The following is an 18,877-nucleotide window of genomic DNA, read 5'->3' as shown; positions in this document are numbered from 1 at the left end:
GAAATTTCCTAAAGTAGGGGAGACTGTAACAACTCGGGTTTTCGAACTTATACTTTTACCCGACTCGGTTCAATCTTCGGGTTATTTTATTAAATATATTGTCGTTCTCAAATTAAATTGATTATTTTATTAATATTTAATTATTTATAAATTATATCTTTTGAGTTTGTACACATTTAACCCAAAATGCAAGTTTATCTCCTTTGTGCCCATACTCAAACTCCATGATCCAAACTGTAACTTATTATTTTAAACCATATAACCTAACTGGATATCATATACCCAAGCCCGTATCCACATTTGTTTTCTTGAACCCGAATTCAAGAATTGTTTACTTGGACCTTAATTTTTGTTTGTAAGTTGTAATTGATCTTGGAAATCGTATAATTATGTTAATTTCGGCATATTAAACAATATAAACATGTTAATAAAAATGTATTGATTTGTTCTTCCGTATATACGTAGCCGACATCATTATGAGCTTGTTATACATGAAATCGTTGTTATTAATCCAATTAATTTATCAGAGACGATCATCAAACCCTAGCTGACATTAATCCTCTATTTAATTGATCAATCATAACCATTCATTGGTCCGTTCGTTACTTCTCATCGTCAGCTCCTGTGTTTCATAATCAACATATCACAGCTCGTTAATTGAGGTAATTGTGTATTGTATTGTGATCGTTTTTGTGTATGAAGCAAAAGCCCCATCATTGATTACAACAACATCAATCGGATTAACCGATCGATGTTGTTAGGGTTTGGTCTTGTTTTCTGGTTGGTCGTGTTTGCTTATAATAAATTGTTTCTAATCTTTGTCGCAAGAACTGCTTAGCCCAGTTGGTTGGTACCTTGGTTGTGGAGTGGTAGGTCGCGGGTTCGACCCCCACACACCCGTTTTTTGGATTATTTTTGGTAATAAATCATTTTAAACCACTTTATTTAATATAATAATAATAATTATTAAATTAACTATTTTATTAAGAGCCGACTATAATACTTGTGTTTCTCGTGTCTCTTGTCTGTGTATGTACGTATATGTGTAATTAGTTATACATATATGTATATATACGTATATATAATATCACGTAAACTAATATTTTTGGTTTAATATATATATATATATATATATATATATATACACATATATATACAAAAGGCAAACTTTATATATATTTATATACTTTAACAAAATTATAGTTTTTGAAGATGTATTTTATTCATATAATATTTTTGTATATTATATTAAATAATATAATATACTTTTAAACGGATTAATAAACTAATAATATATTTTATAAAGATGTGTTTTACTTATATAATATTATAATATACTTTATATATAATTTAACAAACTAACAATTTCTCATATAATATCTTTATATAAAATAAAATATTATATTAATCATGATAAAAAAGAATATAATACGACTTAATAATAATTCTAATTATCGAGTTTTCTTAATCGATCTATTACATTTACTTTGCGTATCCATATTCTATTTTCCTTATTAAGCTTTATCGTCAACGTGTGATTTTCGCGAATCGTCATTCTTATTGTTATCTTTTTCCCTTGTTCGTCTATTGAGGTGAGTACCACATTCCCCCTTTTAAAACTCATTTTATACTGTTTTGGAGACATGTATGTTTAATATTTATTTCCCTCTTATTTAATACACAAACTGCAACTATTGTTACTTGTGCTTAATGATTTGTACCTTACTTGTTATGTGCTTATTTGCTTTACGTGAACCGCATTCGGAGAGGTCCAACATAATCTCATAATAGTATGATCATACGACAGTCGTAATAGCTTTGTGTTTTTCGACAGCTCATTTGTTTACTCATTGGTTGAATTGCTTAACTCAGTTGACTTTGTTGTGCATTTGTTATCTATTATATATATATACATCAAAACTGTTGTGCTAATCACTCAATCTTGTGTTGACAAATCTAGTTTATTTTCAACGCATATGCAGGTCATCGTGTGATGTGATATAGTTCAAGTTTGTAAGATCACATAAGGAATAAAGGTAGAGAATTTAAACGAGACAATTGTTTTATGGTTTTTACCTGTTTGATACATTATTTGTTTTTTTTTTGGATATTGTAATGAATATTTATTTTATTTGAAATTTATAATGTTACATGATAGTACCTTGAGAGCTGTGGACAATCAGTTCACGCCCCGGCATTTCCGCCATTGGTTGGGGTGTGACAAAATGGTATCAGAGCCGAATGTTTAAGATAGGACGTTTGTGGTGCCATAGTAACATGTTTAGGAGCCCTATACGTGCTTATCTGTTTGCCTTATGTGTTCGAATTAATTGTTTACAGCTTTCTTAGGTAATTAAGTAATTAAAATTTATTTACTATTTATTGTATTGTTATGTATACACACACAACTCCGAGACTAGGCCTCAACATTCAAAGAAAACTTTTCATAATTAGATTGGCTTTTTAATTTTGGGGAATTCCTTAAGAATTCCCTACTTTTGTTTTTACTCCTTCATCTTAAGGCTAGGTAGTGTGACAAGTTCCTCTCGGCCAAAGAGGAACACAACTGTCATACGACCAACACCTTAGGTTGATTTTAAACCGAATTCACGGTGATTCGTGGCTAAACTCGGTTTTTCCAATTATTGTGTTTTGTTATTTAAATGGTTAGTTGGGTGAAAAATCCATGGAACCTATGAGCACTCATACTATCCATTTCTCAGTTTGTTTTACGTTTTTTTTTGTTGGAGTTCATCATATGTGGTGGTTCACGGGATGCTCCAACTACTCATATTTCTCTCGTTTGTTCGTTATTTAGTTTGGTCGGTTAAAACGCCATGTAACGTTCATCGGGCCGACAAACTCTATTGTATTGTTAATTCGTTAATTAGTTGGGACAATCAAAATGCCATGTAACGCTCATGGGATGTCCAACTCAGTTGTTTTTATTCATTAGTTTTGTTGGACTATTCAAATTGCCATTGAAAGCTCATGGGAGGCCAACATCCACAAATATATATCGTTAGTTTATTGTAAAGTTAACTTAATTAAATAAAAATCTAAATTTTAAACTGCCTTATCTCCTTGTTTCGTCATCACAGATTAATCATATTCACTACATCATCTAATAATTATTTACGCAATGTACCCCCCTCATCTTATAATCTTTTACTTTTTTAATCTTTATGACGCAAAACACATGTGACACTATTAAGTGACAATATTATCATTATTTCATTGATGATTCAAATAACAAGTACTTTTGTAAATAAGAAAAATTACAAGGAAATAAACAAGTCAAACACTTTATTATTGATAATCCTATGTCTAGTGTCTTCTCTTGTTTCATCCTCTAATAAGCATACTAGTAACATATGTATAAAATAATGTCAACTAACTTAATAGTTGGTGATTTCACACAAGTTTGATATAAGTATATAAAAATCTACAATTCCATTAAAACTCGTGAAAAACAAATAAGGTCATTTCCAATTGGGATTGTGCACCCACACACTCGAATAATGAGGCTCGTTTACACTCATAACAACAAGGTCTTGAGTGCAAAGGGGGGGGGGGGCATATGATCATACTATATTGAAGTAATCCATGAGCAAATAACAAGTAAGCACACAAGACCATGTAATGAATTGTAGTTTGTAAGCAAAATCGTAAGCAATTGGGTTTTGTAGGATACATATGCTACCCCAAAAGTAATAAAAAGTAAAAATGGGGTTTGAGAAACTCACATTTGAAATTGGAATGACAACTTGGAAACGAAAAAGGAAGTGCGTTATATGAAACCGAACGATCGAATCTCACAAGCTAAAATAATAAGAATACGAGAATTACTAATTAATTTAATGGGAATAAAATGTTGGTTTTAAAGTTCATGCATTATTGTTTATATATATACCTTTACACACTTTAAAGTATTTTAATAATTTGGTCTATCGGGTTTTTAACAAGTTATTATTATAATATTACTTATAAGATGAATATAATAGTGTTTCCGAAATTTTAGCGTTACTGGTATGTTTATTTGTTTTAGTATAATTATTTTCTTTTAGAACTTATAAATTTCACGACGATAACACCGATATATATATTTATATATTTATTTTGCGAGTTTTAACGATGTTTAGGGTTTGTAAAAGTTTGGGTTTTTTATTGTAAAGGTTCAAAATAATCTAAAACAATTTTTATTTAACATAAAATAATATTATTTAATTTATAATGGTTTAAAAATCTAAATTTGATTTATTAGAACTATCACAATGCTTTGTAAAAACAAAAAAAAAAAAAGGATCTGCAGTGACCCGGGTTTGAACACGAGTCTTCATGACCACAGCAAACATACTTAACCACTGGACCAATCTAACTTTTGTGTTATAAGATGAATATTAATTATTATAAACTAACTTTAAACTTCATTTTCTTCCTCTAAACCCTAGATGTTCAATTCGTTTAATCTGTTCCAGGTTTTTTCGAGTTATGTTAGGGGTTTTATTATATGCTTGAAACTAATATGATTTCATATAACAATTACCTTTAAAGGTTACAGTTTGATGACAACGGCCAGAATGAAACTTGATGAACGGATTGAATGCTGTGGATAATATGTTTGTGTAATTTAATGTTTACGGAACGTTTGGACGATGATTAGGGTCCTTTTTATAGTGTCAATTGGATCAATTCGTCTTTAATTCGTGTTATTATTATTTCGATTAAAATTCGGCGGGTGAAGCTTAATTAGTATTAATTAGGTTATAAATGACGAAATAAATTACATAATCAAGTTTCGGAGTTGTGGAGACGTCATTTGGGGTGATTAACGGGTTAACACTGAGGTTAAATAGTATTTTTAGGGTCGCTGGCGCCGGAAATCCGATGGTCGGACCTTTGGTCGGAAAACCAAACGGGAAGAAGGGGGCTGGGCTGTTGGATTGTTATTATTATTTTAAATACCTTACACTTTGGCCCCCTAACTTTGGATAACCTTATATTTTGTTTTTACACTTTATTTACATATTGAACCTTGAACTTTATAATTATATATTACTTAATCAATCTTGATATATTTTATTATCTTTGGATTGTTTACGCTTTACACACATATGGTTTGAACTTGATTATTATATTAACGTTTAAGGCTCGGAGATTCGTAGATTGAATGATACGAATAGATAATGAACGGATACAAACTTTAAATCATTGAAATTGATATAACTTGATCAATCTCATAAAAACAAATGCATTGAAACGACTAAACTGGTCGGCTTAACGAATACAAATACGAATACGAAAATTGACAAATGTCACACAACGCTATTATAATATTTTCATAATTAAAAATTTTATTATTCTAATGTTTTCCTTAACTTATCATTCATCTTATAAATCTTTATTTTTGGTGCTCGTAGAATGTCTCATCTAAGAAACCACCATCATCCTCGACATCAATCGTCTGGTTCTCATGACCACCGTATGGCCACATGTATCGCCAAAGAGATAGCTGCTGCAATCCCTAGGATAGTGACCCAAATTCAAAACATCAATGCAACCGATTCAACTTTTCCCACTAATTCCCTTGCTGGTCACTGCGAATCATCTACCTCCACTTTTAAAACTCATTTTATACTGTTTTGGGGACATATGCGTTTAATATTTATTTCCCTACTATTTGATACACAAACTGCAACTATTGTCACTTGTGCTTAACTATTTGTACCTTATTTGTTATGTGCTTATTTGCTTTACGTGAACCGCATTCGGAGAGGTCCAATATAATCTCATAATAGTATGATCATACGACAGTCGTAATAGCTTTGTGCTTTTCGACAGCTCATTTATTTACTCATTGGTTGAATTGCTTAACTCATTTGACTTTGTTGCGCTTTTATTATCTATTATATATATACATCAAAACTAGTGTGAAACTCACATAACCTTGTGTTGACAAATCTACTTTATTTTCAACGCATATGCAGGTCATCGTGTGATGTGATATATTCCAAGTTTGGAAGATTACATAAGGAATAAAGATAGAGAATTTAAATGAGACAATTGTTTTATGGTTTTTACTTGTTAAATGCATTATTTGTTTTGTTTGGATATCGTAATGAGTATTAGTTTTAATTGAAATTTATTAATAGATATTGAAATTTATAATGTTGCATAATAGTACATTGAGAGTTGTGAACAATCAGTTCACGCCCCGGTATTTCCTTCGTAGGTTGGGGTGTGACACTACACCCTTTACAAAAAGAAATTGTTCTCTGCATGTTTCCAAACCACAAAAAAGTTTCAATTTAGTGAAATGGGATTTGGTTATAGTGAAAGGAATTTTGTGCTTGAAATTAACATACCAGACGTACATTGTTTCATTTTCCTGAATTTTTACCAACAACAATTTAGATATCTGAGTTATCGAATGTGGTCTGATCTTCTGTGGCCACGCCCCTTATTTCTCGAATTAGGGAAGCGGCTTCATCACGCTCCTATAACTTGTAGTATGATATAAGATGACCTTGAACATAGTAATAGTAACAATTTATCATCTTTATTCATTTTCCTTTCTTCATTTCTAACGAATTGATAGTGAATGATTCGTGATTAATTAGCCCTAGGATCTTTCTTTAGATTGTATTACTCTGATACCATTATTATTGATACCCCGCAACACATAGTTGATGGACTATGTACGAACAAACACTTCTTAAAATGGATAAAGGAGTATAAATTTCTTATAACCTGGTGCCTCTCACGGAAACAATCTAATGATATTAATATATGAAGATTGATAGTTAAATAAAAATCTTAAACGGTTATCACTAACCATCAATTGTAACCTTGTTTGACCTTAATGTTCATAACCTAACTTATCTAGTATGATTACATATGATAGTGCATGGGATTAATAATACAAATAACATATGTTAATGTAATGTACGATCTATAGTTTAGGTTATAGTATTAAACATAACTAACAAAAGCTGTTAACAACCAACAATAATGACTCTGTTAACCTCTGTGTTATATATACACTATTTGAATATATTACACATAAAAGTAAATATAACAAATGACAAAGCATACTAATAACCTACATATGTAGCATTTTCACATACTCAACTCGTGATACCGCAAACACTATACATTAATTTATGCAAGCGATACATGAATCTGTGTAGGCTATACATGAATATGCTATTTGACACATTTGACGAAATATAAATAAAGATATTCTAGCATTCGGTTAAAATGATATGTGGTTAATAATACTTTTAATTAAAAAAATAAATTCATAAAAACAAATCCTAAAAAATTATTTGTAACTTTGAATTAACTAGTAATAAATACCAACTATATCTTACTAATAACTCATTTTGACTTTAGAAAAGCATACAAGACCAAACTATCATTTTCATTAAAATCATGGTCAATTAGTTTCTTGTTAATTACAAATGTTCCATTATTATTAGTCTATTGATTACACATTGTCTACGAATAAACAGTTTATTCAATGAATCAGTTGTGTTATTTCAAGTTTTGTCATTGTCTTTATGGTATGCTAATAGATTCGGCTATGGAGCGAAGAACACCGTTGCCATTAGTAGCTGAAGGGATTCTACTCTAATTTCAACAATACGATAAATGACTTTTGTTTAATAAGTAAGTCCTTAACCATGTATTTTTTGTCAACTTCAAACATAAAAAGAGAAGGAAATAGTTCACAAAGCGGTATTTGATCAGCCCAAGTATACAGTGTTGTTATTATGCATTATAATTTGTATCAAGAACTTATATTAGGATGACTGTTTAAATAGTCCTTTTACAGTTACGGTGGTTAAGGTTACGGCCATTTACAGTTAATGATCAAATCGCTTACATTTTTGTGTGTTGAACATAGTTAATGTAATGAATTGCATACCAAGTTTATTCAATAATCGTTTCTCGTTTAAACTTGTATCCATAGTATACTCTCTTATTGTTATACACATTTCTTTCACCATCTTCATATCCAACAATCTAATATTAGAGCCACACACTTGTTGATGCACTATAAAAATCCAAGGACCATAGGGAATATACAACAATCATACAGATACAGAAATGAGAAAGAATCTAAGGGCTAAAATAAAAAAATGTTGTTACAATGGTTTTCAAGGACATCTGATAAATGTGTCATCAAAGATCACGGTGAATCTGGCGCATTGGTTTGTTAAATAATGAATGTTGGGACAGATTACCAACAACGACAAACCGATGACAAATACATCGTTACTGGTAGTGATGACAGAACTTGGAATGATCTTTGGTGTGTTATTTTTTTTATAAGAGGTATAGGCGAAATTAAACTAAATTTGTTTGATAGAGCTTATCGAATTAGTGTGTTTTTTTTTTTGCACTAAATCTCGATCGTAATGAGAAATTACTACTACAAGGCTAGTCAAGCACACGATATTTAGGGTAAACTAACGTATTATTATAATCAAGAAATTAACTAGCACAAAACTTGAATACAATAATCCCTCTCACTCTTTCATAACCCTAAACGTGGTTATGTATTTATAGGGTGACCCAAACTTTGCCAACAAGTAATTACCAAATATAAAATCCCAATTGTAACCTTATAAACCCATTACAACATTAATGAATTCCATTTGACATTGCACGTGACGACCTAGTAATATGGAAATTACCAATAGCTACAACCTTAACTCGAAGGAGAATAATGTCACTTAATTGCTATGTTTGATCATGACATTATAGAAGACCAATATGGACATTGCATATGCTGAAGGAATCGGAACAAGGAACAAAGGAAACGTCTATTCGACATACATAGAGAAAAAGAATGACTAGTTGGAAGATTACTTTGAAACTCTTAACATAGCCATTGAAAATGATATTTAACACATGCGACTGAGACACACTACTGCAGTCAGTTTCTTTTGAATTTTTTCGATGATTGCTTGAACTTTTTAATAAAATGGTAGACTTGAATTTTGTTTACAAAAACATATCAGTTTTGAAAGCAGAAGTTTTTTAACGAAATGATTGAATGGTTTTTATACTTTTATTAATTCCTTAAAACTCAAAACCATTGCCCCTAAAATGGCAAATGGAGAAGTACTTCTTTGATATTTATGAACTTTATTTATAGGTGTAAGTCGAAGGTGGGTACAAAAATGTGTCTGATTACTGAGGGCCATGGGATCGATTAAACGAACAATAATACGTAAATAACAACAAATATAATAAACGAATCATTGTATTATTGATTTGTAATGAAACGGATGATTACAAGTGATGGCGGTCGGAGGTATTTATACCCACCGACGGTTATTCCGCCAAAGGTCGCGACGGTTCGTTAATACCACACAACCCGTCGTTTATCTTATAACTAATTACAACAATATACATCAACTATTAACTAATTACACTTTGTATCCTATCTTTGTTAACTGAACATTCTAACAAAGTTTACCTATTCTATAATAACTAACGAAATATTTAACGGAACTTTAACGAGATCGATGATTAACCAACAATCACCCCCTTAATCTCGATCTTCAACACGGCTTGTTTTGTCTTCATAGTACTGTAGTTAAACTATGTATGAGATGAGCCTCTAGATCTTCTTTTTCTTTGTTTTTCCACTTTGGGCATTCATATGCGAAGTGACCATATTCATTACATTCATAGCACTTTAGATCACTTTTGTCTTTTTTTCCGCGACTCGCATTTCCACGTCTTCTTTCTTTTTTGAAAGGTTCTCTTCCTTGATCTTTGTCTTGGCTTCTATTACCACGACCTTTCCCACGACGCTAGTTCTTAAGATGATTACTAGCCATCAAAAGCTTTCTTTCGTTATCGTCTTCTGGTTCATCTTGACTTTTAAGGCGTTCTTCAAAGCTATTATTCTTCCTACCGCTTCTTCAAATGGCATTTTGTCAATTTCCAAATGTTGCTCGATAGATGCCACGATTGGTAGAAATTTCTTTGGAACTGAATTGAGCAATTTCCTTACAATTATCTTATCCTTGAGATTGGAACCAAAACTTTTAAATTTGGCTTTTATGCTTCCCAATTTTCCAGAGAAAGCACTCACGGTCTCATTTTCTTTCATCTTTAACTTCTCTAACTCGCTCCTTAATGTCTGTAGACGTGCTTTCTGAACTAGATCCACTCCTAGGTGTCGAACTTTTATCGCCTCCCACACTTCTTTTGTTGTCGGGTGTTGTGCCACTTGCATCAAAATATCTTCCGGCAACGTTTGTAGGATCATTGCCTTGGTCGTATATGCCTTCTTTTCATCAACTTCTTCTTCTGAGCTTACCGCTTCTCAAATACCATAAGCCTTTAAGATTGTCTCCATCAATACTGCCCATGTCGTATAGTTTGACTCGGTCAATTTTAGACATTGAAGAGATATATTCCCTTGCTCACGAATTTTTGTTGATCCACTTGATGAATCTTCTTTGCTAGACATATTTACTTCTTACTCGATTGAACCACACAGGTTTTTGCTCTTACCACACAGGATTTATTTGCCACACAGGTCTTTGTTTGCCACACAAGTCTTATTGCCACACAGGACTTAGATTGCCACACAGGTCTTATTGCCACATAGGACTTAGATTGCCACACAGGTCTTACTCTTGCTCTATGAATCACGAAGGTTCGGAGCCACTTATTCTCAACGAATCACGAAGGTTCGGAGTCTTGCTATTCGAATCACATAGGTTCGATTTTATTCAAGTTTCTATATTATTATTTTAGAAAAATCATAAATATCTTGAATACCTTTTTTATTTAATAATTAAATTAAAAATTGTTTATTAATTATTCAATCTTAACTTCGGTGAATGAGATGACCGTCTCCCAAAATCACACTGACTTTCCACACCGTACTGACTTTTCCGATTACCACAAGTCACGCCGGTGGTTCTTAATAAAATCAAATTCTCCTTGGCTATTGCTGGAAATATCTATCGCCGATCTTTCAACAGGTACTTTTTCCGTCTTCTTCCCTGGAAATATTAGGGTTCCGAATTTGGGGTTTTTTTAGAACCTGGCTCTGATACCAATTGAGGGCCATGGGATCGATTAAACGAACAATAATACGTAAATAACAACAATTATAATAAACGAATCTCTGTATTATTGATTTGTAATGAAACGGATGATTACAAGCGATGGTGTCGGAGGTATTTATACCCACCGACGGTTATTCCGGCGAAGGTCGCGACGGTTCGTTAATACAACGCAACCCGTCGTTTATCTTATAACTAATTACAACAATATACATCAATTATTAACGAATTACACTTTGTACCCTAACTTTGTTAACTGAACATTCTAACAAAGTTTATCTATTCTATAATAACTAACGAAATATTTAACGGAACTTTAACATGATCGATGATTAACCAACAATTACAATCTGTGGGGTTTGATTGCTGGGAATATGGTTAAGAGTGTTGAAGTAGAATTACAAGATGCATATAAGTGAAAAGTAACATGTATGGTACAGGAACTCATTGTGTGGAAGATCTTTACTGAAACACAGAGGCCAATTATGCACTGTACACGCTCGGTAATCGTGAAGTCACAAGGAAATTTGGAAAACGACATTTCGTTTTTATTTCAAGCCAATTGTGAAAACAACTGAAGAAGCTCAATAACTCCTAGCCAAAAATGTCCTCTAACGTCAAGTTTTGGGAATGATGTTGATTATAATTAAACTTGACTTTATGCAATTAATGTTATTACTATTATACATTATTATTAGTATTAAGATCTTATATTAAGTTTTACTAGAAAGACCGTTTGAGCGCTCATTTACAGTTTCGGTGGTTAAGGTTATCGGGCATTTGCGACTGATGGTCAAACGGCCTTCATTTGTGTATTTAAACATATTTAATGTAATGAATTACGTACTGAGCTTATTCAATGTACTGAGTTTATTCAATAATCCTTTCTCCTTTAAACCTATATGCATTCGTATACTGTCTTTACTCTTATACGCATATCTATCACGCATGATGGACAATAGCCACCCCACAACTCCTTTTATATTATGCAGCCTTTAATGCCAATTAAGAGCTCAGCCAGATCGGTTTCTATACTCATTATGTTCTTCCACAAACAACCTATACCCAAAGATTTGTATTATTGAACTTGGACTTCCATCTTCATTTCGCAAACAGAGCCAATTTCAATGCCTATAAAGTTCCTGTACCCAGAGTACTGCCTACTCCCGACATGAATAGTGATATTACCCAGAGTACTGCCTACTTCCGACATGAATAGTGATATTAAGAGAATGGTATGCTCTTATTTGGTCTTTCACTTTTGGTGTAACCGTGGTCTCAAACCATGGCATATTGGCATGGGTAGGTTTATTGATATATTTTTATAGTTTTGCCAAGTATCCAGTGGTGTGACAACTCCACATGATTTGAATAAGCAAACTGTGGCCTTAAACTATGGAGTGGCACAATTTTAAAGTAAATCGTGTTTTGAAATCACGGTTTGGTGTGTTAAAACTGTCCTTTGAAACTCCTGTATTAAGGTTATGCGTTTTAAACTCTTGTATTAAGGCTATGCATTTTTCGTCTGTTAGTGCACTTCGGAGATTGAGGCCACAGTTTGTTTTCTAACTGCCACTTCCGTTAATTAGGACCATTCGGAATGATTGGAGCTGATAGCTGACACACTAGAGTGGGCAGGAAAATTTGTAAATTTGGTTTTACTTTTGAGACTACAATAAGTCAATAACACCAAAAAGTAAATGGGGATGGGAACATGATCAAAATTGTCATTTGACCCATTCCATATTTCCAAACTAACCAAGCCAATTCTAAAATTTTCAAAATGGCCATTTTATCCAACCAACTAGATTGACAGCCGACCATTTTTGCAACCACCGACAATCTGACACGTGTACTTCTATTCGGTCGGCCCCGTCAACTTTTTTAAAAATTGACTAGATTTGAAAAACACTTACTGAATATAATAAAAACGACCGTTTATTAAACACTCGGGCCGAACTTTTAAACGCTGTCGGATCCAACCATTTAATAAACGGTCGACAGACCTTTTATTTAACTTTTTTTTGGTCTCGGAAACTATTTTATGAGTATGTTAGATTTGTCAGCCGACAATATCAGGCCCGTCCTTGAGAATGATAAACAAAAGTTAGGCCTCGTGCGCGATAAATTTTGGGCCTCCTCCTTAGTGTAATACCCCTCTCATTAGGGTATGGAGCGTTTGGAATAACCTTTGAATTTTTTTTGCGGGTTGGGACGAGTGTGTGATTCACAATATACTCGATTACCCGATCTAAACACGCGATTAAATAACCCTATTTGCCCGATTATAAACCTGATTGTAATTAGTCATGATAATAATTTTGTAATATATTAGTGTATATTTTATAATATACGTTATTATATTCGGTATACCTTAATTAAACTAAAAATGTTAAACTCATTCAATTATATCTTGATATTTACGCCTTGTTCTTGAGTTTTTTAACCAAGGAAAGAAAATGAAAGGAGATGGAAGGATAAGAAAGGGAAGGGAAGGGAATGACATTTTTTTAATTAGGTGTGTTCTTAAGTTAGAAGGAAATTAGTGGAAAGGAAATGATAACTATGTTAAAAGATAGTTATCCTTAGTAATCATCCCATTTTTGAGAGGATAACTTATTGGGAAAATACATTAATTTAATCTTTCCTAACTCCTCCTACTTCTTTCCTTTCCATCCTAAAAAAAACTAAAAAACACCTATTTTTTAACTATCTTTAGTTTTCCTTTCTTTTCCCTCCTTTAAAAAATCTTAAAAACAGGGCGTTAGAGTTCACACATAGGATCATGATGATAAATCACTAAATCAGTACTTGATAATAAAAATGTCATCAATATATTGTGAATTAAACTCCACAATTGATAATAAAAAATGCCATCAAGATATTGTGAATTAAACTTCACAGTGTCAGGAGGAAGTGGGCCCAGTTTATTGTTCTCCTTTAAGTTGAAGTGGCTCTCACGCGCCTAATTTGAGAGTATATATAGATCCATTTCACTGTCTATTTATCCTTTTTATTACTGTTTATTCAAATTGAGTTTCAGTTTAAGAAAAATATTTGGGCCTGTTTGGACATTTGGGCCTCGTGCAGTGGCACGGAATAGGATTGCACGGAATAAAAGTCGGGCCTGGACAATATCACCATGATAGATTTATCGGCCGACAATATAGTTCAATCGGTGTTTTTAAGAAGTTGATGTTTGCTTTTTTATTTGTCGGTTCTATAGAAAAGAATGGCTGGCCGACCGTATAAAAGAACACGTGTCAGATTGTGAGTGGTTTAAAATAGCTCGGCTGCGAATCTAATCGGCTAGGTGACAGTATTATTTGGTTGGATCAAAGAGAATAGAAAAGGGTGATTTTGGGAATTATAGAATTAAATGGCTTGTCTAGTTTGGAAATGTAATGAGTCACTTTGGTCACTTTCTCAACATAAAATCCCTTAATAACCCTACCGTTTTTGTAAGCGTTCACGTAAAAACACTGTTCCTGAAAAGAAATCGAAAAGTGAGAGGAAATAAATAGTCAGGGATGGTAAGAGAAAGAGGAATACCCAAATAGATAACGGATATTTAATGAAAAGATATGGTCAACTTATTAATTAATTAATTAATTTAATAGCATAAAATATAAAAAAAATATCTTGTGCATTAATGTTAAAACTCATCCATACCCAGCTCATTTTAGCAGCCTGCAGTGTAGTATTACATGACTCCCCGCTCCACTGCACTATATATATATCTATCTATCATCTTTTCTGTTTTTGTTTGAAAACCCTAGGGCGCTGTTTCCTTCTTATTTAGAAAGCCTCATTTTCATACTCTCTTTGCATTCACAGTTGCAGGTAATATATACATATATATATATATATTTTTGCTAAAACCACGGGTGATTTAGTAACTTGTTTTTATGAACATAAGTTTAGTTATAATGTCAATTGTGCTTTGAACTTGTGGTTAGGGTTTCAAATTTATCGGGCCTTTTTCACGGTTCTTCCAAATTGATTCGCAACTGTTATGTTAAATATTACAGCAGCAGCATCAAGTGAATGTCGTAGATCGATCAATCGATATCAGTGTTCACTTGTTCTTTGAAACTATTTACCTTTTTAGCATTTTTAAGTAGTTAATGCTGTTTTTACATACGATCATATTGCTTGCAATGTCGATTCGTTAATTAATCAGAGTAGCATGGTAGAAATTAGTGTTCACTTGTTCTTTGAACTTATATATGAACAGTTCTTCTTTCCTTATTTGGCAGTTAGATAGCTTCGAGATATGGGTGGTAAGCGTCATCTTCTAACACCTCAAAAGCGATCAAATGAGGGGTCCGAAGTCTGGATCTTGAGAGAGAGGACGTGGGATTTTGATGGAGTAACAGAGAGAAATTACAAGCTAAAAATCCTCTTACCAAATGGGATGGCGGTATTGGTGAAGATACCTGAAGGGAAGGAGTCCGTTACTGTTAGGGAGCTGGCCAACATAGCAAAACAACAATGTGAAAGAGAAACACAAACATCAAACCCTAAGAAAGATGTTAGATGGGATGCCGATTTGCGTTTATTGATGACCAAGATTTTACATATAAAACTTTCTTTAACTTGACAAGATTACGGACGACCCTAATCTACAATCTCAGACTCGATGTGCGTCCATGTTTCAAATTTTCCATTCTTAATTCATTTTCGTCATTCATCTGTTGAAATTTGTTAATTTCTAACTACTAATATGCAATGAATGATCTTGTAACAGGATGGGTCTCAACCGGAAACCATCTACAAGGTTGGTTAGGGTTCAATATATATATATATATATATATATATATATATATATATATGGTGGTTTCCTTACTAAGATGAATTTATATAACTATAATGTTTTCTTTTTTTTTTTGTTCATAGAACATGTGGAAAATAACTTGTGATACAGAGTTGCTAACGAAATTGCCTGAAGAATACACTTTTGAAATCGCATTAGCCGATTTAATTGTAAGAAATTGTTTAATCCTTACTCTGTTAGACCTATAATTACCAATCCATGTTTTGAGATGCTTAAATGTTAATTTATTCATTAGTAATATGTTTCGGGTTAACGTGTAATTTGTTTATAATCCCGAAGTGTTGCATAGCTTTGTTTAAGCAATTGTGCCATGTGTAAATAAGATCATCATGTATCAATCAAACATTAAATTAATGAATTAATGGCATGCTCTTTACTCTAGGATAAATCCTTGCAAGCAGTGTGGGCTAATGATGAATATGATCCGAGGTTAATAAGGTACAACAATTGACATATGGTGTCGACTTTATTGCTTGTAGTATTTGTTGGGATTTTGGTTTCTACTAATTCTTACTGGATCCATCATATGCAGCGTTGAAGTTTCAAATGACAAATTATCTATATGTGACACAGGCCCGGGCATGAACTCTATGTCAATTGAGAAGTGGTAAGATGTTATTTTCTCAAATGTTGCATTTCTTTGTTTCTTATGTTCATGCATATGTTTTTATTTATTTATTTTTTTTATCTGTAGGGGGGAAACGGCTACTTCTTATAACTGGGCATACGAAACACAAGCCGATATGTGTGACAAGCCTCCATATTTAATGGTACATACTGTGGAGTGCGGAAATTGCATGAAATATGTTTAATTTGTCATCTTTAAATATATCCTCTTCATGATGACTGATATTAAACCTTCTGGTAACCTATACAGCCTGTCTTTTGCATGTTTGGATATGGTGGCTTTACTGCATCTATGCATTTAGGAAGGTATGCCTATTAACATGATTAAGAACCTACTTCTACAGGCTGTGATAACTTCATTTTGTGGTTTACCTTACTGTAGACGTATAGAAGTTTCATTGAAGACGAAAAGTGGTCATAAAGTTTATATGCTAGGTTTTGTGAGAGATGCTCTTACCAATACTTCGATCTCCAGTTCAAAAGGATCATGGAGGGTAATTGTTTCATTTTGATCTCAGTTACATGTTTTCTCCTTTCTCATATACTTTTTTATGCCTGCTTTATCTTCAATTAATTATTCCTTCTCACAATTTAGACTTATGGTGGCCTCCGAGAGCCCACAAATGAAGAACTTGTATTATTTCCAATGGAAAGTTTCACAAAGGTAACAGTTATTTAGTTTTAAAGGCTTGGATATGATTTAAGATCAATGTGGAAACATTTGGACAGGTTGAGATTTTCGAGCCAAATATGTGATGCAGTAACATAAGACGACTTCAATGCAAGTTAAAGGATATTTACTACCCCTATATTAAGGTTTGCATTCTTCGATTACGAAAATAGATTCATTTCTATATCAATTCCTACTAGGATTAACACCATAATTAACTACCTTATTCATAATACATACAAGATTCCGTGTCGTAACTTAGTTTGTGCCTATTTACAGGGTGATGAGTTTTCCCAGGAAGGGAGAACTATTATTCCTCTTAAATTTCAGGTTTGTACTTTATTATCTCCATTTTTTTATACTTTTGTTGCATGTATTTAACCTGATAGTGCATTTGATCTGTTCTTATCATAGTTCATGGGTTTTTAAAAAGTATATTCTTTAATAATCTAATATTAATGACGAGCACTATTAGGTTAATGGAGATGATCTAGCTAAAGTTCCTGGCGGGGAGGTAGCAATTACCAATCTAGCTGCATGCATTGTTCCGGAATTCATATTACAAGTTCGTTTTAAATTGATTCATACTATGGCAAGTAGTCAAGGTCTGTTTTTTTTACATTACAAAATTAGTTTAATAAAATATTTAGCCATGAACTTCATCGTTCCAAGATTCCAGGATCATCTGAGGAGGCAAATTCACGCCTTAGGTGTGTCTATCTTGCAGTTCAAAAGGTATCATGTGTATGCACATTCAATCTACATGATACGAGTTTCCAGTACCAAGATATTTGTTATATCCTCTTTTTTACATAACAGGGTAAAGAAAGCATTGAGATGGTTTTGGATGCTTTGAAAGAAGATGGGTATGAATACCCTGAAGAACTCGGAAGTTTTAGGCATGTTTCTTGTAGATGGCTAGGTCGTCTACTACCAGATGCTTGTTGGGTGAGTTGATAATCAATTGCATAGATTCGGACAGTGCATTAATCTTGGCAACCAAAAGATGATTTGTGTAATAAATTTCTCTTTGAATTAGGAATGGCTTCCGTTCATGGATTTGAGACATAGAAATACAGGCCGATCACAAGTGTTAAAGAGATGGTGCATGAGAGTTAAATGTTATATTGGTAAGCCAACAGTTATTTTAATTATTAAACTTTTCACTACTTTGTAGAATTGATTATACGGTTAGTTGAGCTCATATTGTTGAGATTTTAGATACGGATGCTGGTTTTAGCCCGACACCTTCCGAGGTATGTGTTTTTCTTCCCCTGACCATTCCATCATACATTCCTCCTATCTAGCTGATGATAATGATGATGATGATGATGTTTGTTTGTTTCTTGTTCTAGACTGATTTTTTGCCTCAAAATCCTTTTACCACTGCATTGATGAACTTGGGCAGCAAACAACCACTGGAGAATGATTCTGGTAATTTTTGTTTCTAAAAGTGTCTAAATCTGGCGAGAAATAAAGATGCATACCTGATGGGTGTCATGATCTTTAAAAATATGTAATGTAGTCCATAATAAATGGAATGACCTTTGAGATATGTGTTCATTAACAGGCATAGACATTGACATTAGAAAAGACGGGAAGTCGTTAAGCCTGACGCAGTTGGATAAGAAGTACGAACTGTGG

The 18,877-nt window shown here is 32.9% G+C and overlaps 1 protein-coding gene and 1 long non-coding RNA gene across 2 annotated transcripts; one reads left to right on the top strand and one right to left on the bottom strand.

Annotated features, from left to right (window-relative positions):
- Window positions 1–9,856: 9,856 nt before the first annotated feature.
- Window positions 9,857–10,291, bottom strand: LOC143580009 (uncharacterized). The gene has a single exon (XM_077063158.1). The coding sequence runs from the start codon at window positions 10,289–10,291 to the stop codon at window positions 9,857–9,859; it is 435 nt and encodes a 144-aa protein (XP_076919273.1).
- A 6,392-nt stretch (window positions 10,292–16,683) lies between these two features.
- On the top strand, window positions 16,684–18,668 carry LOC143580012 (uncharacterized). The gene is made up of 5 exons (XR_013143572.1): window positions 16,684–16,706; window positions 17,159–17,227; window positions 17,293–17,379; window positions 17,513–17,563; window positions 18,589–18,668. It is a non-coding gene; the product is annotated as an uncharacterized LOC143580012 (long non-coding RNA).
- The last annotated feature ends 209 nt before the right edge of the window (window positions 18,669–18,877 follow it).

This window comes from Bidens hawaiensis, unplaced genomic scaffold (assembly GCF_021521415.1).
Source record: "Bidens hawaiensis isolate Kalapana, Puna unplaced genomic scaffold, B.hawaiensis_p1.1 tig00030199_1, whole genome shotgun sequence".
Taxonomy (NCBI): domain Eukaryota; kingdom Viridiplantae; phylum Streptophyta; class Magnoliopsida; order Asterales; family Asteraceae; genus Bidens; species Bidens hawaiensis.
This window is presented reverse-complemented; position numbering and strand designations above follow the sequence as displayed.